This window comes from Rana temporaria, chromosome 1 (genome assembly GCF_905171775.1).
Source record: "Rana temporaria chromosome 1, aRanTem1.1, whole genome shotgun sequence".
Lineage (NCBI taxonomy): Eukaryota > Metazoa > Chordata > Amphibia > Anura > Ranidae > Rana > Rana temporaria.
This window is the reverse complement of record NC_053489.1, coordinates 61,369,732-61,386,035: the sequence shown is the minus strand read 5'-3', so window position 1 is coordinate 61,386,035 and position 16,304 is coordinate 61,369,732. Positions and strand designations below refer to the sequence as shown.

The 16,304-nt window shown below is 43.6% G+C and overlaps 1 protein-coding gene across 2 annotated transcripts in view; it reads right to left on the bottom strand.

The window, feature by feature from the left end:
- Window positions 1-16,304, bottom strand: part of EGFLAM (EGF like, fibronectin type III and laminin G domains) — a 273,167-nt gene that overhangs the window by 84,461 nt on the left and 172,402 nt on the right. For both annotated transcript variants that reach the window (XM_040338563.1, XM_040338572.1), the window contains exons 8-9: window positions 14,894-15,009; window positions 11,927-12,290 (exon numbers count right to left, since the gene is read on the bottom strand). In XM_040338563.1, coding sequence (XP_040194497.1) covers window positions 11,927-12,290; window positions 14,894-15,009 — 480 coding nt within the window. The remainder of the gene's footprint in view (window positions 1-11,926; window positions 12,291-14,893; window positions 15,010-16,304) is intronic.

The window sequence follows — 16,304 nt, the reverse complement described above, 5'->3', positions numbered from 1 at the left end:
GGGTTTTCTCAGCGTACACACCCTCATGCATGCCTAAGCTAAGGGCAGATGTATTCCATGCAGTAAAAACTACATGAATCAGCTGCCCTTACTCAAGATGACAATGGCCACAAATGCCAGGGGGTGTTTTTCAAAGTGATTTATTAGCAAAATAAAGCATGGAGACATCAATGGATAAATTGATGACTTTGCTTTGAATATTGCAAATGAAATTAATAACATTTTTGTTGGTTTGTGGTTCTCATAGGCAGTGTATTTCGACTTTAAAGTGATTGTAAAGGCTATTTTTTGTTATTAAAATAATAGACATACAGTACTTACCTGCTCTGTGTAGTGCACAGAGCAGCCCTGATTCTCCTGTTCTCAGGTCCCCCACTGACGCTCATGGTTCCTCCCCCCCCCCCTACTTACTATGGGGCCACTTGTGTGCTTGCTCCTGTGCCCCACTCTATGTGTCCTTCAGTGGCGGCCCGTATATTAGGGGCTCACGAGCGCCACCCCTTCTATCCACGGCCGCCACCCCCTATTCAATACTCTATCCATCGCCGCCACAGCCCCCTATCCATGCGTCCGGCCTCTTTCAGGGGTATAGTTTTGAAGCACCTGATTAGAGCCAGAGACGCTAATAGGCTTCAAAATAGGGTGGGCTTGTGATGCAGAGCTTTGTGCTACAAGCCCGCCCAGGTGTTACAACAGTGAATTAATATTTGCTGTTTCAACACTGATCCTCCTCCTGGCCAATCGGGAAGCGGGTCTGATACCCATCACCTTATTGGCTGAAAGGACAGGCGATCCTATTGGACACCTAGGAGGAGGGGAGGAGCGCATAATGGAAGCGAGGAGGAGAAAACACAGGAGTCACTACCCGATGCCTGCCGCAGGCTGATGTCCGCCGATGCCCCGATCCCCGCCATCCTTGATGTCCACTGCTGCCCGATCCCCGTTGCTGCCCGATGATAGGGTGAGTGGACCGACCATCAGACAGCGAGCGGGGGGGCTTTTTGAGGTGCCGCAAGGGGGAGTGGTTGCTTGCCGCCCCCCCCCCCAAACAAAAAAACACGAGCCGCCACTGGTGTCCATAAGACATACAGACCAGGGCTCGGCCCTGCCCCCCTTTCCCTCATCACTAGCTCCCTCTGCTGTATCTGGGCCAATGAGGAGGGAGATAACCACAAGAGCCTCTGGTCTTGTGCACATTGCTGGATCGAGATCGGACTCAGGTATGTATTTAGAAGGGTCTGGCAGAGGAGCTGCATACAGAAGGTTTTTTACCTTGATGTAGAGAATACAGAAAGGTAAAAAAAAAAATCTGCCTTTACTACCACTTTATTAAAAGTGGATTGGAGCTTTGATGAAAGATTAGACCGGTGACATGTCAGGAATTTATTCATGCACACTCATGAAGGGTCACGTTAATTTTTATAATCTTTTATGGCGCCTTCACATTTGTTTTTGGGAGTGAACTAACATTACAAATTTTTAGAAATATTATAATATGTTCTTTGTTTGCCTTTCTTTTAAAGTGCACATGATTATAGCCCCACCCAGAATAAAATAATGTGAGGACCATCAATAGTTATTTTATGTCTGTGAAGCTGCAATAGCACAGTGAGCATTGATCACACAGACAACGCCATAGGGAAGGTCATTTGTGTGTTTTCTACGTCCGGCCAGTTCTGTGTTAGAGGACATCGATTAGTTCATGTGCACATGGCACACAAGATAGCTCTGTGAATTCAGGGCTGCAGGGTTGGACTGAGATTTGAAAACAACCTGAAATTGTATGAGCTTTTATGGGGGGGCATTAAAGGCAGCAGGACTATGGTGTACATATGCCTGTGTCACAAAGTATATATTACCCCCTCTCCCCCAAATGACCCATTGAAGCAAATGAGGCTGCACCACAACCACCCCGCATGGTGGTGTTCCCACACCAGTCAAATTCCTCTGAAAACTGATCCGACTGTAGTAGGTGTGCGGCATAGTGTGGAAAAATAATCACCAAGTTAACCACTTGAGACCCGCGCTATTGACAAAAGACGTCAACAGCGCGGTTCTCAGGTGCCAAGTGGACGTCTTTGGACGTCATTTGAAATGCATTACCCGCGCGCGCCACTGGGGGGCGTGCGGCGGGTAACCACTGTGCCGCCGCATCGCTGGGGACCCGATGCGTGTACCTGGCGACCGCGATGTCCGCCGGGTACACGCGATCGTAGGGAACACAGCCGGTAACAGCAGTGACGTGGAGCTCTGTGTGTAAACACAGAGCTCCACGTGCTGTGAGGGAGAGAGGAGACCGATCTGTGTCCCTTGTACATAGGGACACAGCATCGGTCACCTCCCCCAGTCACCCCCCTCCCCCCACACAGTAAGAACACACCCAGGCTACACAGTTAACCCCTTCCTCACCCCCTAGTGTTAACCCCTTCCCTGCCAGTCACATTTATACAGTAATTGGTGCATTTTTAAAGCACTGATCGCTGTATAAATGTGAATGGTCCCAAATTTGTGTCGAAAGTGTCCGATACGTCCGCCGCAATATTGCAGTCCCAATAAAAATCGCAGATCGCCGCCATTACTAGTAAAAAAAAAATAATGAAAAAAAATCATAATTCTGTTCCCCATTTTGTAGGCGCTATAACTTTTGCGCAAACTTTTCGCTTATTGCGATTTTTTTTTTTTTTAAATGGGAGATTTATTATAGCAACAAGTAAAAAAAATATATATTTTTTTTAAATTGTTGCTCTTTTTTTGTTTATAGCGCAAGAAATAAAAACCGCAGAGGTGATCAAATACCACCAAAATAAAGCTCTATTTGTGGGGAATATAGGACGTCAATTTTGTTTGGGAGCCACGTCGCACGACCGCGCAAATGTCAGTTAAAGCGACGCAGTGCCGGAAGCTGAAATTTCGCCTGGGAACGAAGGGGGTTTATGTGCCCAGTAAGCAAGTGGTTAATTAATGTTTTATAAAACTTTGAGCAGTTTAACCACTTCAATACTGGGCACTTTTACCCCCTCCTGCCCATGCCAATTTTCAGCTTTTAGCGTTGTCACACTTTGAATGACAAGTACACGGTCATGCAGCGCTGTACCCAAATGACATTTTTATCAGTTTGTTTACACAAATAGAGCTTTCTTTTGGTGGTATTTAATCACCACTGGGTTGTTGTTTTTTTGCTAAATAAACAAAAAATGACAGAATATTTTTTTTAAAAAACAAGTTTTTCTACGTTTCTGTTATAAAATTTTGCAAATAAATAATCTTTCTTCATAAATTTAGACCACAATGTATTCTGTTACATCTCTTTGGTGAATATAACCCAAATCAGTGTATATTATTTAGTCTTTAGGAAATTTATAGAGTCCACAAACTATGGCATATGTATATACCGTATTAATCGGCGTATAACGTGCCCTTTTTCCCCCTGAAAATAGGGGAAAAATCACGGGTGCACGCTATACGCCAATATCATACCTCGGAGGGGAAGGAGGGGGTCACGAGTGCCCACGGAAATCACAGAGCCGTCATCTCCACTCGGCTGTCATGTCACACACGCACAGTCCCGCCTCCGCAACCGGCATTGGACCAGTGTTCTGTCTGTCACAGAAGATGGTCCAATGCCGATGGCGGAGGCGGGACTGTGCTTGTGTGACGTGACAGCCGAGTGGAGATGACGGCTCTGTGATTTCTGGCGGGCACTCGTCCCCCTCCGAGGTATGCCATAGGTACCGCTACAGTCTCGGCCAGTGCTGCCGCGCTGCCCACGTTTAAGGGTAGGTTCAATCCCTTTAGATTTAGAGTTAGATTTTATTTCCATCATTTACACTTTCAAAATTACAGAAAACAAAAAAATGGCGTCTGAAAAAGTTTGGGCACCCTGCAGAGTTAATATCTTGTACTGCCCCCTTTGGCAAGTATCACAGCTTGTAAACGCTTTTTGTAGCCAGCCAAGAGTCTTTCAATTCTTGTTTGAGGTATCTTTGCCCATTCTTCCTTACAAAAGTCTTCCAGTTCTTTGAGATTTCTGGGCTGTCTGTCACGCACTGCTCTTTTAAGGTCTATCCATAGATTTTCAATTATGTTGAGGTCAGGAGATTGTGAAGGCCATGGCAAAACCTTCAGTTTACACCTCTTGATGTAATCCCCCGTGGATTTTGAGATGTGTTTAGGATCATTATCCATTTGTAGAAGCCATCCTCTCTTTAACTTCAGCTTTTCACAGATGGCATCAAGTTACCACCTAAAATTTGCTGAAATTTTATTGAATCCATTTTTCCTTCTACTCGTGAAATGTTCCCTGTGCCACTGGCTGCAATACAACCCCAAAGCATGATTGATCCACCCCCATGCTTAACAGTTGGACAGAGGTTCTTTTCATTAAATTCTGTGCCCATTCTTCTCCAAACGTACCTTTGCTCATTCCGGCCAAAAAGTTCTATTTTAACCTCAACGGTCCACAGAACTTGTTTCCAAAATGCATTAGGCTTGTCTACATGTTAATTTGCAAAGTTCAAACGCTGATTTTTGTGGTGAGGACATAGAGGTTTTCTTCTGATGACTCTTCCATGAAGACCATATTTGTACAAGTATCTCTTTATAGTGGAATAGTGTACCACAACTCCAGTGTCTGCCAGATCTTTCTGGAGGGATCGTGCAGTCAAACGTGGGTTTTGAATTGCTTTTCTCACAATCCTGCGAGCTGTTCTGTCTGATATTTTTCTTGGTCTTCCAGATCTTGCTTTAACTTCCACTGTTCCTGATGACTGCCATTTCTTAATTACATTCCGAACAGAGGATATTGACATCTGAAAACGCTTTGCTATCTTCTTATAGCCTTCTCCAGCTTTGTGAGCGTCAACTATTTTCACTTTCAGTTTTCTAGACAACTGCTTAGAAGAACCCATGGTGCTGATTATTGGGGCAAGGTCAGATGAGTCTGGGCTTTTGAAACCTTTGGGATTGACATCACCTGATCTTCCCAGACGATGATTGAGAACAATCTATGACACTGACAGGTCTCAGCTTTGCAAAGGGGGCAGTGCATGCCATAAATTCTGCAGGGTGCCCAAACTTTTGCAGACGCCATTTTTTTGTTTTCTGTAATTTTGAAAGTGTAAATGATGGAAATAAAATCTAACTTTTTTTGACATATTATAAGAATGTCTAATCTGTAATGTGATGCCTTTTGGAGATTTTTCCATCTTTCCTTGGCTTCGTTATGCACATTAATACAAAGTTTTACCTGGGGTGCCCATACTTTCGATCCCCACTGTACGTATTTTTATGCATAACAACCAGTTTTCTTTTTTGCAAAACAACTACTTCTACTCTAACCAGACTGCAGAGAGATAGAAATGGAGAGACCATGCTGGAAGCTGGAGAGCCGATATGGCCGCAACGTGAAAGGACATCGCTCTACCATCCTAAGGACAATAATTATGAAGAACTCTGCAAGCAGGTGAGGGCATACAATGACACTGTCCATGCAGTTTGTATTCATCAGAACACCCAGCCAGCCTGAAAACACATAAAAAAAGATACAAAAGCACACCAGCAAAACACACTAAAAAAAGGCACGAATCTGCAGAAGTACTAGTTGGGGCTTATGTTTTCCCGAATATTACAAAGTAATCTTTTTTCTAGATGCCACATATCACACACACACAAACAATTGTTATTTTTTATTCTGCTTTCTGCAGCCTTTGTTTCTATTCCCTGAATGTTTGCCAGAATCCATCTATAATTTTTTTTCTGCGTTTTTCATCTGTTTAAGCTATTTGTTCCATTCCAGCAGATGGTAAAATTATTTTATTAAGTACCTTTACATATGAATTCTTTGGCTACTGAAAAAAAAACAATATGTTCTAAAGAAAAAAACAACACTACAAAACATTTATTGTTAAAGTGGTATGAAACTCAAAACACAATGGCCCAGATTCAAGAAGCACTTGCGCCCGTGCAACCATAGGTTGCGCGGCGCAAGTGCTTACTTGCTCCGGTGTAACGAGTGCTCCTGATTCAGGAACCTCGTTACACCGACTGCAGCCTAGGATATGACAGACATAAGCCTCCTTATGCCTTCATATCTCAGGCTGCATTCTTGCGTTGGCCGCTAGGGGGCGCGGCCATTGTGATCGGCGTATAGTATGCAAATTGCATACTACCACCGATTCACAAAAGTTGCGCGGGCCCTGCGCACGCAAGGTACGGAGTTTCCGTATGGTGACTTTAGCACAAGGTTGCTCCTGCTAATAGCAGGGGCAACCAATGCTAAAGTATAGCTGCGCTTCCCGCTCGTGAAATTTAAATTTCACGTTGTTTACGTAAGTGATTCGTGAATGGCGCTGGACGCCATTCACGTTCACTTAGAAGCAAATGACATCATTGCGACGTCATTTGCCGCAATGCACATCGGGAAAGTTTCCCGACGGAGCATGCGCTGTTCGCTCGGCGCGGGAGCGCGCCTAATTTAAATGATTCCCGCCCCCGGCGGGATCATTTACATTAGGCAGCCTTACGCCCGGCTATTTAGCATATCGCCCGCGCAATTTACGGAGCTACTGCTCCGTGAATCGCGGGCATTTCAAAATATTTGCGTGGGCGCAGGGCAAAATCGTTGCCCTTTGCCCACGCAAATATTGCACGGATCTACCTGAATCTGGGCCAATGTAATATATTGCAATCATTAGATCTGGTGGCTTCATTATTTTTTTATTTTTTTTTCATCTGGTGATCTGGCCTCCTTTATTAGGCAGATTTGCACTACAGTCTATTTAACATGGTTTCCTATGGAACACGTTCTGTAGAGCAAATCTGCAAAATGCAAAAAGCACTAAAAATTCATAAGTGTGGATCCAGCCTTAGAGCACCCCCCACTATGGATGAAGGAGGGGCACCTTTGGACAGCAACATTGTCAGTCTGTGGGAAAGGGGAGTGTTAGATATACTAGCAGAATTAAGGCCTCATACACACGGGCAAACATGTCTGATGAAAACGGTCCGCGGACCGTTTTCATCGGACATGTCCGCTCAGAGATTTCGGTCTGATGGTTGTACACACCATCAAACCAAAATCCCCACGGACAGAGAACGCGTTGACGTATACGACACCGACGCTCTCTGACGCGGAAGTTCAATGCTTCCACGCGTGGGTTCTCGGGCGAGCGGACATGTCCGATGAGTCGTACTGACCATTGGACATGTCCGACGGACAGCTTTCCAGCGGACATGTTTCTTAGCATGCTAAGTAACATTTGTCCGCTGGAAACCTGTCCGCTCGGCCGGAAAATTGTCCGGTCGGCCCTACACATGACCGAACATGTCCGCAGAAACTGGTCCGCGGTCCAGTTTCAGCGGACATGTTTGGTTGTGTGTACAAGGCCTAACACTACCTGTAGGTGAAATGTGGTTGCACAGGGTGTACAGCCACTTTACGTAGTTAAGGGGCAAATCTTCCAGTCCTTACGTGGTTAAGCAGAGCTTGCTTGACCTTGCAAACTCTGCTTATGTTGCCACCACAATTTAAAGCAGAATGCGAAAAATGTAACCCAGAAGGTTATGCTGAGAAGGGACTAAAGGGACCAAAAAGCCCTCCACTGAAACTAGTGGGTGCATCCTTCTTAAGGCCCATACACACAATCGGACTTTTTGACAACAACAGTCCGACGGACGTGTTTTATCGGACAATACGACCGTGTGTATGCTCTATCGGGCAATTGTTTCCGGTTTTTCAACGGACAAATGTTCGCTGTGCATGCTCTCAAACTTTCCGACAACAAATGTCCGATTTATGGAGAGATGTGGGGTCAATAAGACCCCACATCTCTCCTCCAGGCTTACAAGCATTAAATTGGTGAAAAAAAATCACTGATCACATGCCGACAGCCGCGATTGCAGCTTTGTTTACTTCCGGGTACCGGGCGTGACGTCATAACGTCGCACCCGGGACTCCGACGGTCATAGAGATGACTGGCGACCATCTGGTCACCAGTTATCTCTATGCTTTCCAGCACCGCCGACCGATTCGCTTTCCAAGCCCCCGATGGCACGGGAGACCCCGGAGAAGCACCGGATGGCGGTGGGAGGGGGGGGACATCCCCTCCCGCTGCCTATAAGAATGATCAAGCGGTGGGAACACCGCTTTGATTGTTCTTATTGTGAACAGAATCGGCGACTGAAGGCGGCGATATCTGAATGATGCCTGTAGCTGCAGGCATCTTTCAGATATCACCGCACAAAGCCGAGGACGTCCCAGGGACGTACTCGGTCGGCAAGAGGTTAAGGGGCGTGGCAGGGGCGTGTCCCATGCCTACATACGTTTGCTGGTAGGTGTCCCTCATTCCCATCTCAAAATGTTGGGAGGTATGGTGCACCCTTGCTCCAAGTGACATCATTGGATGATGAGAAAACTCCAGGACAGGTCTCAATCTAACAAGAAGGTGCTCCAGCGCTGTGCATGATTTGGGGTCCTCAGCTTTCCCAGGAGACCCAATGATATGAACCTCCGACAGGCGAGCACCCTGGGGAAGAGTTTTATGGTCTACTTTTATCTTTCAGGGTTTTATTTTTTATTTTCTTTCACGGAGTGTTTTTTTTTTTTTTTATTCAAGAGGTGAGTGGGGGCCTTCCATAGGAGAACCGCTTTAATAAGTTATACTTTTTGACTCGCACAGCTTTCCATTACAAATTATAGAAGATTTCTAGTTTAGATTAACATTCTTTTCTAAAACCTTTTTTTTTATACCCACAAGTACATAAAGCACAGAATACACCGGGTGGTGTGAGATGTGCCTGCCAGTTGTCTGTAGATGGCCATCTGTCTTCCTATTCTCATGGGACTGATATTTTTGTCGGATACGCGACTCTCCCATGGGGTCTTCACTTTCAAATATTGGGTTGCTAAAACTCTGATTAGCAGTTACTTGTCATGCCGTCTTTAACAAGATGTGTGATGCTTGGCATGTGTTTGGATCACATTTTCTTGATAAGACGACTATCATGGGAAATATTGTGTTCTAAACAATCTAAGTAACACAAAGACATGTTCCAAGTCAGACCACTTGCATGCAGATTTCTATTCTCATACGAATCCACGCAGCAAGGTGCCAGTCCATTTCACACACGATCCATCGGTCCGTTTTCATCAGACGAACCGATCGTGTGTACAGGGCATAAATGTTTGTTTTCTTTGTCTGAATTTCTCACTTTCTGTTCCTCCTCAGTAAGCTGTTCTGACTGACTAACCCCCAGCCAGAACGGCTCAGATGATGGAAGCAAGCTTACTGAGCGGGAACAGGAAGTGAGAAATTCAGACAAAGACAAAAACATTTTTTTAGCTAGATTCAGAGACAGTTACGGCGTTGTAACTCTGAATCAACGCCGTCGTAAATTTAAGTGCATTCTGGAAACCAGGTACGTTTAAATTAGGCTAAGATACGAGCAGTGTAAGTCTCCTAAGCCGTCGTATCTTATGGTGCATATTTACGCTGGCCACTAGGTGTCACTTTCGTTGATTTCGGCGTAGAATATGCAAATGAGGTAGATTCAGAAACGTACGTGCGCCCGGCGCATTTTTTTACGTCGTTTACATAAGGCTTTTTCCGGCGTAAAGTTAGTCGAACAAATAGCTGGCCTAGCCAATGTTAAGTATGGACGTCGTTCCCGCGTCGAATTTTGAAATTTTTACGTCGTTTGCGCAAGTCATCCGTGAATGGGGCTGGACGCAATTTACGTTCACGTCGAAACCAATACGTACTTACGGCGTACTTTGGAGCAATGCACACTGGGATATGTCCACGGACGGCGCATACGCCGTTCGTTAAAAACGTCAATCACGTCGGGTCATGAGTCATTTACATAAAACACGCCCCCCTCATCCTCATTTAAATTAGGCGCGCTTAGGCCGGCCCATTTACGCTACGCCGCCGTAACTTAGGAGGCAAGTGCTTTGTGAATACAGTACTTGCCTCTCTGACTTACGGCTCACAATTAAGCCAGTCTTTCTGAATCTGGCTACTAGAAGGGAAATCGAAGGAAAAGATAAGTGAACCTACAATGCACTAGCTTAAAGGAACCTATTTAGAAAATAAAAAACCAACCTTTACAACCCATTTAACCACTTGAGGACCACCGCACGCCGATATACGTCAGCAGAATGGCACGGCTGGGCACAAGGGCGTACAGGTACGTCCCCTTTAAGAACCCAGCCGTGGGTCGCGAGCGCGCCGCCAGCAGTGCGCTAGCGACCCGGTCCGAAGCTCCGTGACTGCGCCCGCGGGACCCGCGGACCAGAACGCCGCCGGTGCCCAGCGATCGGGTCACAGAGCTGAAGAACGGGGGGAGGTGAGTGTAAACAAACCTTTCCCCATTCTTCCTAGTGGCTTGTCAGTGATCGTCTGTTCCCTGTCATAGGGAACGACGATCAGTGACGTCACACGCCCAGCCACGCCCCCCTACAGTAAGAATCACATACTAGGGCACACTTAACCCCTACAGTGCCCCCTAGAGGTTAACCCCTTCACCACCATTGTCATTTTTACCATATTAGTGCATTTTTATAGCACTGATCGCTGTATCAATGACAATGGCTCAAAAATGTGTCAAAAGTGTCCGTCATAATGTCGCAGTACCGATAAAAATCGCTGAGCGCTGCCATTAGTAGTAAAAAAATAATAATAATAAAAATGCCATAAAACTATCCCTTATTTTGTAGACGCTATAACTTTTGCGCAAAACAATACATATTCGCGTATTGCTTATTGCTTATGGTAAGCTGATATTCACACTGGTGGAGGTGTATCATCACTTTAAGGAAGACAGCAATATCTTCTGCGTTGATTTATTTTTTCACCGGGTGCAAATACTCTCTCTATGGACTCATTTTATTATTATTATTATTTTTTTTATTTATTTTTTTTCAACATTTTTTGAGATCACTAATATGATCACCATTATTATTTTTGTGATCACCAATGATGATTGCGTGTTTTCTTGGTTTGGTCTAATCATATGGACACTTTCTGATAAATTGCATTTGCAATCTTATTTAAAGCGGATCTCCACTCTAAAGTGGAGTCCCGCTGATCGGCACCCTCCCCCCCTCCGGTGTCACATTTGACACCTTTCAGGGGGGAGGGGGGTGCAGATACCTGTCTACAGACAGGTATCTGCACCCACTTCCGGCCCTACGATACGGGCAAAAGACGGGTTTTTTCTCTGCTTCCCGTCCGTCCCCCGTTGTATGCTGGGAACACTTGGCTCCCAGCACACAGCGGGAGCCAATCGGCGGGCGCAGCGCGACTCGCGCATGCGCCGTAGTTAACCGGGCAGTGAAGCCGGAGCGCTTCACTTCCTGGTTCCCTCACCGTGGATGGAGGGGGGAGCAGCAGGGTGACGAGCGATCGGCTCGTCATCTGCTGCGATCGGCGCTGGACTCCAGGACAGGTAAGTGTCCTAATATTAAAAGTCAGCAGCTGCAGTATTTGTAGCTGCTGGCTTTTAATATATTTTTTTAGTGGCACATCCGCTTTAAGTAGAATCTACATTGTTATTTATCCAGGTATATTGTTATAATTTACATGGTTTAAGCACTACACATTGTTTCCTTTTAAAGTTCTCTTACAGAAAGAAAAAACAGATAGTGAATATAAATAAGATAAAAAAAAATGAAGCAACAGTATAAAAATCGAATACATACATAAAAGAAACCTGCAAAATAAATAAAAAAAAAATGTTTTTTTCTGAGCAAATGTGGCTCAGTGAGCAAAAATTAATAGTTTCCACTTTGTCAAAACTTCTCTAGCAATGATATCAATAATTTTGCAGTGAATTTATATTTACTGAAGTCATTCTGCTTATCCCTTCTCAACAGTTACATGGAAGGCCATCAGGTGTTGAGAACTTAACGTGATAAAATCAAACTTACCCTCCTCACAAGTTTCTCCTCCTTTTCCCAGATTACAGTGGCACTGTGAGCCTCCGCGGTCATAATCATTGAGGCAGAAGCTGTCCACAGGACAGGCAGTTTCCTCACACGTTAGGTCAAATAGCCGAGGAGGAGACTTCAGACCGGCCCTTCTGGTGGGTTTGGCAGTTGCTCTCACTGTGGTGGTCACAGGTAAGGGAATGGTTGTTGTAGGAGTGGTTATCATGGTCTTTCTGACAGTGGTGGATTTTATTGGTGAAGAAGTGGTAGTTCTTAAAGGAACTATCTTTGTATATGTCCCAGATGTCCCTTTGGTTTCGATAAACTTTTTGTTGCCCTCTTTTTTGGAAGGAAGTGGCTTCACCTATTAAACAACAGTACATTTTTACATTATGGCACAGAAGCAATATAAAACTGCATGTGACTAAATCCATTCATGACCAGAGGTCATTAGATCCTGTGACGGGAAGGCCCGTGGAACCCAGAATCCCTTAGGAAAGGTTGGGAAACCCTTGTTTCAGCTCCCCATGCACCTCTTATGTCTAAGTCACCCTGTGCCATCCTGGAACAGGGTGACTGAGAAAATATATCTTGGATTACTTAAAATGGGACAGTATATTTATCCACAATATCTCCCAGGGTATATGTAAAGACTATTCTTGGTTTGTTTGATTCTGAACTCAACATGTTAGTTGAGAGAGCTGATCACATTGGCCTCTGTACAGTGTAGGAGACAGGCCGACTCCTGCTGGAGCTCCTGCTATTGTGAGAAGATGTTCTGTGTTTATACTTATGATAACGTATATTCTACTGTGTGAAGCTTGGTGACAACAAGTCTGACCTGTAGTGAAATCCTGATTTATCACAACACTGACCAGGAGGACATAGAGTCACATCGGCTGCTTTAAGAGATTAGTTAATTTGCTCATGTTAAGTTGTTTCTGGTTACAGGTGTATTGTTAGAGTAATATGAGCAGGAGGGGGAAACCTCCTCCTCCTCAACTGTATATAAGACTTGTATTTTGGTTCTAATAAATAGTCCATGTTCAGCAATCAAACGAGTATTGTCTTGTTTGTTCTTGATAGCGGTTGGAATATCTGATATCTATATTTAGACTGGGAGGAAGTGGTATATGACGAAAGCACTCAAGCGGATTGTGGGACGTTTCATTACAGATTCCACACCAAATTTAGCCGACTTAGGTAACTTGACAATAACTAACAAAATGAATAATCTCTAAATAATATCTAAATTTCAATCTAAAAAAATCCTACATTGTTTTTTAGAGACTTGTGGGGGAATTTATTTAGTAGATTGTGTAACCCCATTTTCATCAGGTCCCAACGATCATGTAAAAGATTGTAATGACTGAGGTTTTACACGGGCCTCATGATAATGTGATCGCTGCAACTGACTATCACATTGATCACATAATTGGGAGCCTGTCCTACCGCCTCATGATCATTGCTATGTCATAGGGAGCTGTTGGTGACAGCTTGGTCAGTGTTGGGGCATGCCACTGGGTGCACTGCCAGCATGTACAGGTACGCATATATGGGTATAGATTGAAACGCATATATGTGGCAGCATGGCATATAGTCCCAGCTCCCTGCTATCACATATATGCATACAGCCTGTAGTAAGGGGATAAATAAACACTTTGCTTGTGTTATTAAATGCTGACAAACATGATAACTGCATTTCTGTCAACTTGAAACAGTTTTAAATAAAACATGTAATTGAATTGCTTTTATATGCTGTAATACACATTCACAGATAAAGCCGACAGGGTTTGTTTGTAAACAAACCTCATGTGATTACTATGGCTGGCTGTCATTTTGATCACATGATCCAGAACCATGCTGATTTGTTCTTGAACATAAGTGGGAGATTAGGGACTGTCAGTCCCATGACCTCCTGCTCTCTAGCTCCATTGTTACCTCCTCTCATGCTTACCTTCAGGACTTCTCCAGAGCCTCCCCATCCTCTGGAATTCCCTGCCCTGGTATGTCCAATCAGCCCCTACCCTGTCCACCTTTAGGAGATCCCTGAAAACTCATTTATTCAGGGAAGCCTATCCCACACCCACCTAACAACTGTCCCTGAGCCACCCCCATCAAATCATTCTGCAGCTATTACCTTTTGTATCACCACCCCCTCCCTTCAGAATATAAGCTCTACGAGCAGGGCCCTCCTGTACCTTCTGTATTGAACTGTACTGTAATTGTGCTGTCCTCCCTCTACATCGTAAAGCGCTGTGTAAACTGTTGGCACTATATAAATCATGAATAATAATAATAGATTCATGGTATGTGAACAGCCTCCTCCAACTGTATGTTATGTCTTAGGTGGATGGTTGGGAAACGTGAAAACCACCGCTCAACCCTCTTTTTTTATATATCTCCATGTGAAAGAGGCCTTAATTTAAAGTCAATGTTGAGGATGTAAGAAGATGTTATATCAAATAAAATAAAGTGCGTGTGTGGGTGTGAATGATTAAACTTGTGTCTATGATTTACTTTAGTTAGAAAACATGGCATGGCAAACCAGACTTAATTTAGGGGGCTATTGAAATTTGAATATAATGTGAATGTAAAAATTCTATCCTGTATATTATTTCATACATTGGATCATGTAATTACACTTTCTTTACCGAGAGGAGCAAACTTTGTTAAAACTTTTCCCATGTTTTAGCTATTTTACCAAAAAGAGGATAACTTCTTCTAACTTCAAAATAATTACTTATTGGAAGCCAGCCGTCTACAGCTCAATATCTTCCATGAAGAGCTGAGCATTCATTTACAGTAAATACATTCAGGTCTGATTAAGGCTTTTTAGGGTCTTTAATAATAATTCTAGCTCAAAAATTGGCCTGACCTAAAACTGTAAAGTTCATATACACTATCATAAAAACAAGTCCAGATAATTTATAGAATAAAAGAAGAACAAACCATAAATTCACTTACATCGTCTATATAGATATCATAATCAGAATCATCAACGTCATATCCATCATCGTCACCGATCTTGGGCTCTGTGACATAGCTGTGAATGTAGCCTCCAGATCCCAGCTCATCTGTACCTGGAACACATATCATACCATTTGGGGTTTAATGACAATTCACAATCACAATTGAAGCTGTTTTTCAATCTTACTATTTACTTTAGTGGATGTTACCAAATTCAAATGCCTACTCTGGCTACATTAAAAAATATAGGCCCCATTCACACCTGAGCTTTATGTAACTTGAAATTCCAGAATGCTCAACATATAAAATCCCATGTTTCCTACAATCGTGCCTCTTCACACCTTAGTGTAGTTGAAGCTTATACCTCAAAAACTGCAAGCAAAGACGCTCAGTTCAAGTGTGAATGCAGCCTGCAGTTTTTTTGCACACATTATTTGATTGTTACATTAAATATCAATCATCATACATCTTTACTCCCTGCTATTATCAATGGGTCCTTAAAGCGCATGCCAATGCATCAAAATGCTCTACATGTTATTTGACAATACATGCTGGCTCCTTTGGGTTTCTGCTATAGAATGTGCGCCTGTAACAATTGTTTAGTGCCCACATCTCTGAACAACAGTTTTTTCAGAGCAGCAGAATTGTAATTGTAAAACATTTATGAAGTAATGCAAAAGTGAGTAACTACCTTTGTTATAAATCTTCTTCTTAATTTACAAATACCATACTGGTGAACCCACAATAGGGATAAAACTTTTTTGCGGAAGGGAGTTTAACAAGACACATGGCCACACATTGAAATTAGAAGAAAATAATTTTAACCTTAAACTACGTAGAGGGCTCTATACTGTAAAAGTGGCAAGGATGTGGAATTCTCTTCCACAGGCGGTGGTCTCAGCGGGGGGGCATCAATGGTTTCAAGAAATTATTAGATAAGCACCTGAAGGACCACAACATACAGGGATATACAATGTAATACTGACATATAATCACACACATAGGTTGGACTTGTGTTTTTTTCAACCTCACCAACTAAGTTACTATGTAGGTAAATAATGGATTCCAAACAGAAACAATGTGACATCATTGAGTTCTTGACGAAGAAGGGGTGCAGGCTGTCCGACATCCACAGAAGGCTTCAGAATGTTTAAGGAGATGGCACCATTGTCAAGAGCAATGTCTTGTCATTGGTAACTCTTGTCAAAGTTGTCATCTCTGTAAACATTCTGTGTATGTGGGACAGCCTGCACCCATATTTCATCAAGTACACAATGACGGCATGTTGTTTCTTCTAGGAATCCATTATTTACCTTCAATGAAAAAGAAGAGTTACTCTACCATGTGAAATTTGAATGATCCATGTAAGTTAATAAAAAATGTATGCCCATTTTTGCTTTGCTTCCGG